Source organism: Ursus maritimus, unplaced genomic scaffold (genome assembly GCF_017311325.1).
Source record: "Ursus maritimus isolate PB19 unplaced genomic scaffold, ASM1731132v1 scaffold_10, whole genome shotgun sequence".
Classification (NCBI taxonomy): Eukaryota; Metazoa; Chordata; class Mammalia; order Carnivora; family Ursidae; genus Ursus; species Ursus maritimus.
The window spans coordinates 1,934,634-1,943,097 of NW_024423344.1; the positions used below are offsets into that span (position 1 = coordinate 1,934,634).

The 8,464-nt window shown below is 43.0% G+C and overlaps 1 protein-coding gene across 1 annotated transcript; it reads right to left on the reverse strand.

The window, feature by feature from the left end:
* Positions 1-4,020: 4,020 nt before the first annotated feature.
* On the reverse strand, positions 4,021-6,125 carry GJB2 (gap junction protein beta 2). Its single transcript, XM_008692113.2, has one exon. It carries the CDS (start codon positions 6,030-6,032, stop codon positions 5,352-5,354), a length of 681 nt encoding a protein of 226 aa, XP_008690335.1. The 5' UTR covers positions 6,033-6,125; the 3' UTR covers positions 4,021-5,351.
* Positions 6,126-8,464: the final 2,339 nt, after the last annotated feature.

Here is an 8,464-nt window from a genome sequence, read left to right on the forward strand (position 1 = left end):
CTTTATATACTTCTGCAATTAATTTTCAATGCAAATATATTTGTATATTAATTCTGTAATTATATAAATCACCTTGGTGGTCTTGTAACTGAAGTGAGGAAAGGTGATGAGTGTTCAAAAACTCCCTTGAGTCAGTGTGTCTAGAAGAGTCGCCCCAGTGCTGGTCTTGCTGGAGTGCTGCATCTCTCTTCTGGAGGACACTGACGTACTGAAGAGTATACCCCGTGCCCTGAGGGGGCAAACTCCTGGCACTGTTACCACTGCTTGACTGCCAGAGGTTAGAGAATGTGTTTTATGTATTTAAGAGAGAGAAAGTGAGAGACAGAGCATGAGCAGAGGGGAGAGGCAGAGGGAGAGGGAGAAGTAGACTCCCACTGAGCAGGGAGCCCAATGTGGGAGTCGATGTGGGACTCAATCCCAGGACCCTGGGATCATGACCTGAGCTGAAGGCAGACGCTTAACTGACTGAGCCAGCCAGGCACCCCTGTTTTATTCTTTCTTATTTACTGGTACCTAGTAGGTTGGTACACAGTAGTTGCTTAGTATTGAATGAACGAATGAATTACCAACTGGGAAATGTGGAGCTGTGTAGCTGGAAAATAAAGTTGGGGTTGAACTTGGATCTGTTCTCAGCTATTTCAAGTTATTAAGTGGAAAATAGACTTGCTTTGGGTCCGCCAGAGGGCAGAACAGATGCTGGAGAGCTGGTGTTATAAACAGGCAGATTTCAGCACAACAATAGGGAATTCTTCTGATGGCCTCCAGCCGCACGAGGTCTGTACTACCCGCCCCTTCTCTGGCCTCATCTCTTCCCATTCTCTCCCTGACTCTGGTGTCCAGGCCTTTCTCTCTCCCTGGACGACTCTTCCCTGAGATATCCATTTGGCTTGCTTCTCCATTTACTCTAGGACTCTTAGCAGAGAGGCATTCCCTGACCACCCTATACTAAACAGCAATTCTCATTGCCGCTGGCCCTGGCTGTTTCCGTTATGCACTTCTGTTTTTCTCCATTGCACTTATCTGCAGCGTATATAATCGACAGGGATGTGTTTGTAGTCTGCCTCCTTCAACATGAAGGCAGAGATTTTGTTTTGTTCGCAGTCCCAGTGCCCAGTAGTTCCTGGCACTCAGCTGGTACTCGGTAAATATTGGCTGAGTAAATGAATAATTCAAGATTCACAGGAATGGAATGGAGTGTCTCAAGCAGTCAGGATTCCTCCTTAACCCTATCAACACTGGGGAAGACGGGGAGTCCCCACGGTGTTGGCTACTAGCTTCCGGAATTAAATGCACTGAGGGAATTCTAGAAGTTCAACCCACCACACCCTTGTGTGACAGGGCTGTCTGCTATTAGCCTTTGAGTATGATATGTTATCTCCCTCAGGGGCTCGGTCTCCCTCTGTTCAATAGGATGAGTACTGTCTGAAGGCTTATCAAGAATTTGCCAGGGCAGCTGTGAGGATTAAATGAGATCATACGCATAAAACATTTGGTCATAGAGACTCTAACTAGATGAATGGAAACTTTATGGCCCTGTGGACTTTTCTTTCAATAGAGCAACATAGCTGTTATCACCCTTTTTGTGCTGTGACATTTGCACCCAGCCCCTCCTCTCCCGTCTTATATGGCTAGTATCTCCTTCCTCTGTATTGTGCTTACTTCAGGCTTTGTGCAAATGTGCATTTTTTCCAGCTTCCAGTTTATCAAGCTTTGCTGGAGTCATTTCTTTCTTTCTTTCTTTCTTTCTTTCTTTCTTTCTTTCTTTCTTTCTTTTTCTTTCTTCTTTCTTTTCCTTTTTCTTTTTTTTAAGATTTTATTTATTTGACAGAGAGAGACACAGCAAGAGAGGGAACACAAGCAGAGGGAGTGGGAGAGGGAGAAGCAGGCTTCCCACTGAGCAGGGAGCCCGATGTGAGGCTCGATCCCAGGACCCTGGGATCATGACCTGAGCTGAAGGCAGACGCTTAACCACTGAGCCACCCAGGTGCCCCATGCTGGAGTCATTTCTATCTAAAATACCACCGATCATCTTTCCAGCTTGAGATCTACCTAATGGAAAAGAGATGGCAGTATTTTACTTAACATTTTATGACATAGAAAGCTTTTATGTGAATTATCGTATTTGGTTGCCAGTAAACTTGGGAAGTATTCAGTAAGCCCATTTTAAGATGCGAAAACCAAGGTCCAGAGAACTAAGTGAGCTCCTGCCTACCCACCATAAAACTTTCTCAGCATGTTGTCTGTTGCTGTCTAGATAACCGCTGAGGTCAGTGATAGCAGTGACGGGCAGCTCAGGCCAGACCACCCTGGAGAATGGTACCTTTGTCCTCTTGAATCGGCCCTGATTCACTCAGACCAATTGCAACCCACCTTCCAACAGTTGCATATTTGCAGAAGAGTTGAGACCATGAGTGCCAGTTTACTAATAAACCTTGTACCAGGTAGAATTAGCAGCTGGGCTGCACCCACTGCTTCATAAGCTCCCAAGGTCACACACATTGATGCTCTGCCACTGCTGAGGCCCTTCTGGAGGCTGGCCTGTGTGAGGCCAGGGAGGCTCTGGCCTTGATGCAGCCAACAGGACACAAGGTCCTTTGGCGGAATCTTTAAAAACAAACAAACAACAAACCAACCAACCAGCAAAGCTTTTTCTTACCTATCACAAATGATAAATTTGAGCTGTATATTGAGCATTAAATTCAAGTTCAGAGTTCAAGCTCTAATTTTCAGGCATGTGGCCAGATCACTCTATAAATTCTTAAAAGTGGTCAGCAGTAATCTGTGATTACTTCGACCCAGTCTTTTAAAACCTTGAGAGTAATAATCTTCATAGCTTTTAAGAGTGAACATATCTATTTAAAAAATCATGTGCTGTTTTAACAGGCTGCATGCAGAGCACTGCAGAAGATGGCCAGGGACTATTTCTTTTCTCTTTTCTATTACTTGGATGAAAGTTGGCTGTTTCTTGTCTGCTTTTTTTTTTTTTTTAAGATTTATGTATTTTTTAGAGAGAGAAAGAGTGAGAGTGGGGGAGAGGTAGAAGGGGAGGGGGGAAAGAATCTCAAGCAGACTCCCCACTGAGCACAGAGCCTGATGTGGGGCTTGATCCCACAACCCCGAGACTATGACCTGAGCCGAAATCAAGAGTTGGATACCCAACTGACTGAGCCACCTAGGCACCCTTGTTTTTTTGTACTCTTAAATCCATTTAAAAAGTGTGTGGTTCTCCATAAAAATATTCATAAGTATTAATGTGTAAAATGCTCTGAGGTCCTTGGGCTGAAGGCTCGTTCTACTGAATGGATGGAACCATTGTTGGCAGACTGGGGGAGAGCAGGTGAGGGCCAGGCAGGCCTTCCAGCGCCAGCACTCACACACACAGGGACAGGCTGACCTGTCAGGCTTATTTCCCATAGAATGGGCACTAAGGAAGAAAATGCAGTTTCACAAGACCGGCTTTGATTACATGCAGATATACAGAAAGAAAATCCCCTAGAAAAGACACCTTATAGAATTTTTCTAATGCCTCGGCCAAACTTCACCATGAATCACATTCTTAAGTGTCAGCTTCCATGATTCTTCTAGGAGCCAAACTGGTCACATGAACCCAACTTGGCATTCTCCAGGTTATAAATCCAGTTCACACATCATATGGCATGTGTGTTTGTCAAAAACCTGTTCGAGGTGAGCATGTGGTTGGGCAAAAATAATCTCTCCTTCTCCCTCCCCTGTCAAGCTTTCTAGTAACAGAGACTTTTCTGTAAGTGGGCAGAAGAATTCCAGAATGGTGGACAGATACCCTGGTAACTTACCCATTCGGGGTTATGAAATAGAAAATATCAACATACAAAACAGGCTATAGGTGAAATTAAAATTTGCTCTTCTATTAAAAACTGTAATAGATTTTAAATAGCTATTTTATGAATTAATTATATTTTAATATTTTAAATGATATTTGAGACATTACAAAATTATTTTAGTAACAAGCATGTAATTAAAGCTATTATTTATTATTACAAAATGTTTTTACAATGCTATTCTTGGCAACAGGAAAATGTTTACCCTCATTAAAGTATGTTGAGTACCATTTTTTGGAAACCATGTCAAGCACAATGATAATATTAGGGTTCAATTTGTCCTATAGAACTGCTAAATATTTATCTAAACTCTAGTTTCTATTTAAAAATGAAGGTCTATCAATTCTATTTTCAATTAAGAAAACTGGATGCTGAAGAGGGAAGCAAACAAACTTTTGAAGTAGATGAAACTCATTTTTAATCATCAGAATTTAGAGTCTAGTCTTTCTATCTGTTCTTTAAAAATGGTAACTACCCCTCCCCCCATTTTGTTCTGCACCTTTAAATTGTACTGTGGCAATAAAATATTCCCAAGCAACCTCTTTAAATCAGTGTTCCTACCATTTACCACAGTAATGGAAAAGGCAAACACTGTGAAGGAAAGAGGGTGTCTTGAGCCAGCCTGTAGTTGGTAGTAGTTGGTGGTCCAACCGGTCCATATTTTTCTTGCAGAATTACACCTGAACTTTGGAGATGAGGCCCTTTGCTATTATAAGCCATCACTAAGTACTTCTAGGTGTTTCCACGTGTGAGAGGCTGAAATGCTTTCATGTGCTACGTACCACAGTTAATACAGCAAACACCTTCTCAGGCACAGCAAATTACTCAAAACTGAAAGGCTGTATTTTAAATTCAATGATAGTATCTAATTGTACACATATCATAATCTGAGCCTTTGAAATAGGAGGAACATCTAATGGTTTCAGAGCGTCTTGCAGATCAAAAGAACTTATCCCATTTTAAAGTTTTCACTTAAAAAAAAAGCGTGAGAGTTTGAAGCATTAGATAACCCTGCCCGTTGTTAGAGACTAAAACTTCCCAAGCGAATAAAAGAATCAAGAATCTCTATGTTCACCTTTAATTCGGGGAACATGGCCAAGGGAGCCCTAAGGGGATCAATCCAAACTTCTCAGCGTCCTCTTAAGAACTTGGTGTTTCTCTCCTTTCCTCAAAGAAAGAGAAACAAACGCTGATGTCCTTTATTTAAAATTTGAGAGTACCTACACCCACAAACTCTACCAGCATGGGGTTTTACTGGAACTAATTGTAGTAAAAATCAGTATAGGCATAGAATTATGCCTTTGTTTTCAAGCTTTAGGAGAGTAAAGCTCTGTTGGAGGCATCTGGAATTTCACTGAGATCTAGAGCAGTTTCAAATGGTTGCATTTAAGACAAGAATCTTGATCTTGGGAAATGCTGGTGACCGTGCCTTGACAACAAAGCACCCACGCCTCATCCTTTTCACTATCTTTTATTCACTAGCTGGGTAATGTGTTAAACTGGTTTTTTCGACTTTCCGGAACAATATCTAATTAGCAAATAACACAATTCAGTGACATTCAGCAGTATGCAAATTCCAGACACTGCAATCATGAAAACCGTAAAGACAGTCTTTTCCGTGGGCCTGGAAACAAAGCAGTCCACTGTATTGGGACAAGGCCACGCATTGCATTTCACCAAACGCTGCATGGAGAACCCATCATACATGATATAGAAGACGTACATAAAGACAGCTTCGAAGATGACCCGGAAGAAGATGCTGCTGGTGTAGGTCCACCACAGTGACCCTTCAATGCGGACCTTCTGGCTTTTGATCTCTTCGATGTCTTTAAATTCACTCTTTATCTCTCCCTTAATGAACTTCCTTTTCTTCTCGTGTCTCCGGTAGGCAACATGCATGGCCACCAAGAGAGCTGGTGTGGACACAAAGATCAACTGGAGAGCCCAGAGGCGGATGTGAGAGATAGGGAAATAGTGATCATAGCACACATTTTTGCACCCAGGCTGTAGAGTGTTGCAGACAAAATCGGCTTGCTCATCTCCCCATACTTCCTTTGCAGCTACCACAAGGATCATAATGCGAAAAATGAAGAGGACCGTGAGCCAGATTTTCCCAATACTGGTGGAGTGTTTATTGACACCCCCCAGAATAGTCTGTAGTGTGCTCCAATCCATCTTCTCTGGGCGGTCTGCACTGGAAAAGACAAAGAGAACACAATACAGGAGTGACTAGTCAGGGCAGAATTTGGGAGATTTCTCTGGGTCCCAGGTAAGTCAGCAGTCTTAAATCACTTCTTGAGCAAACACCAACTCTTACACAACCTCACCAAAAAAGGTGAAAACAAAACCAACCTAGTTTGCCGTAGGATTAGATGTATAGTTCCCAAACTACCTGGAACGTGTTTGTATGTGTTCTCTAATAAAGAGTAGCTTATTCACCTGAATAATTCACCCAATGTTTAGCACATAATAAAGATTTGGGGGGGGTGGGGGAGGAGCACCACAAGCAAAAGTACTCACCAACTTAAAGGCACTAATTAGCGCTGACCCAACTCTCTGCACTCTCTGCAGACTCTGCTTGAGTTACTCAGCACTCGATCAGCACTCGGCTGTTGCACCTGTCTGTCAGCTTCAAGTTTTGGACGGTCCCACTGGGACTGATACTAGCTGAGGCCAGCCTTCCCTTAAAGGCCAATGGGACATCTCCCTACAGAGCCTCTTTCTTTTCTTTTCTTTCTTTCTTTCTTTCTTTCTTTCTTTCTTTCTTTCTTTCTTTCTTTCTTTCTGATTTTATTTATTTATCTGACAGAAAGAGAGAGAGAGAGAGCACAAGCAGGGGAGCAGCAGAGGGAGAGGGGGAAGCAGGCTCTCTGCTGAGCAGGGAACCCAAAGCAGTGCTCGATCCCAGGACCCTGGGACCATGACCTGAGAGGAAGGCAGACAATTAACTGACTGAGCCACCCAGGCACACTTGAGCCACTTTCCTTAAAAGTATTTCAGTTCACTTTCATGGACTTGGGATGTAGCAGTGAAATGACTGATACCAATGGTAAAGTTTATATTGAAGGCACTCCCAAGTTAACATTTCACAAAAGGCTTCATTTCCTTTTTACATAAAAAGGAGCAGGTTAGAATCTGTCTGTCCACAGAGCAAAGTCACTCTGCATGGATTTTGGCATACATTTGTGTACGGATTGGTGGTCCTCACTGCCATGCTGGGACTGATTGCTCAGTTAGTTCTGAGGGATATCTCTTTGGTAATTATTGTAACTGTACATTTTTATTGTGGGTTCTAGTCTTAATTTAGAAGTGTTTCTAAAGAGGCACGCTAAGAAAAATGACAGAAAATCTAACTCGGTGATTTCCCCCATCACTGGCCCTAAAGGGTGAGTCACTGTATTGAAGTTCAGAACCAAAGCCTGCTGGGGTAACGTACTACTCATTGAAAAGGGATTTGGAGAAGCCTGTGGATCAATCTTTCATGAGCCAGTGGCCTTCTCTTCATCCCAGGATATGAGGTGTCTTCATTTATTCATGGTTACACCCCGTCTGTCTCAATCAACCCTTCTTGTAAACAGGATTCCACCTCTCTACAATTCTGGTGAGTGATCTGTTTTCCACCCCTTCTAAGCTGTTAGTGAATCCTCCTTGTTCTCTTACGTTAAATGCTCTCCTCATTTTGAGCAAGTTGGGTCCTGTTTCCTGATGGACTTCCTAAGCAGGCTTGGAACGAACACCTTTCATCACTGTGCCTCATCTTGGGCTCTGTTGTGGGGCACCAAGGTCTGGCTGAAGCCATTCAATGCCACCTTGGCCAGAGGAGGCAGAAGAGACATGGAGAAGAGTCACAGACAGGACAACTATGTAAGATTGAAATGTGCTTGAGAAACATTTAGCCCTACTCAGCTTGACAAAGAGGCACATCAACTGGAAGAAACCGGGGTCTAGCCCCAGTTCAGCCCTGACTCTTCAGACACAGACTGTCTGGGAGGTCCTTCGGTGAACCAAAATTCATCTTTTAACCAAACAATTTTTTGAAATTTAGACAGTCCAGTTCCTCATTGGCACTTACCAACTGGAAAGCAGAACACTTACTGAAATAAACTGTCCATGGTTTAATTCAATACATCTGGCTAAAGTCTAGGGGTGGGGCTTATGCCTTTGCCTCTTCCAGACTACCAAAGATCACACACTCTTCTATAACCCAGTCCAATCATCATCAGTTGAGAAAAATTCAGTCCTAAGTAAACCCTATATTGTTGTTGTTTTTTAAAGCTCTTGGTTGAGTTGCAACTACCTGTTTTAAAAATCCTTTTAGGAAGAGGAGCAAATTAAAATTTGCTCTCCAGATGAGATGGGGTAATAGCTCAAGATGGACTAACCAAGCAGGCTGGAATTGCTCTCAATATTCAAATCATGCAGGGAGCTGCTTTCCTGCCTTTCCTGACCCCACAGATGGGTCATGGGCAGGCTCCTACCTGGCCCACACCACCTGTAATTGTTTGGAATTCTGCCCGCAGCGAGTTGAGGAGCTGGTCTGTTCTTTAGGGAAGGCACTGGGTGAATCACCAGGTTGCAGAAAAGGCAAAAGGAATTCTTTACACATT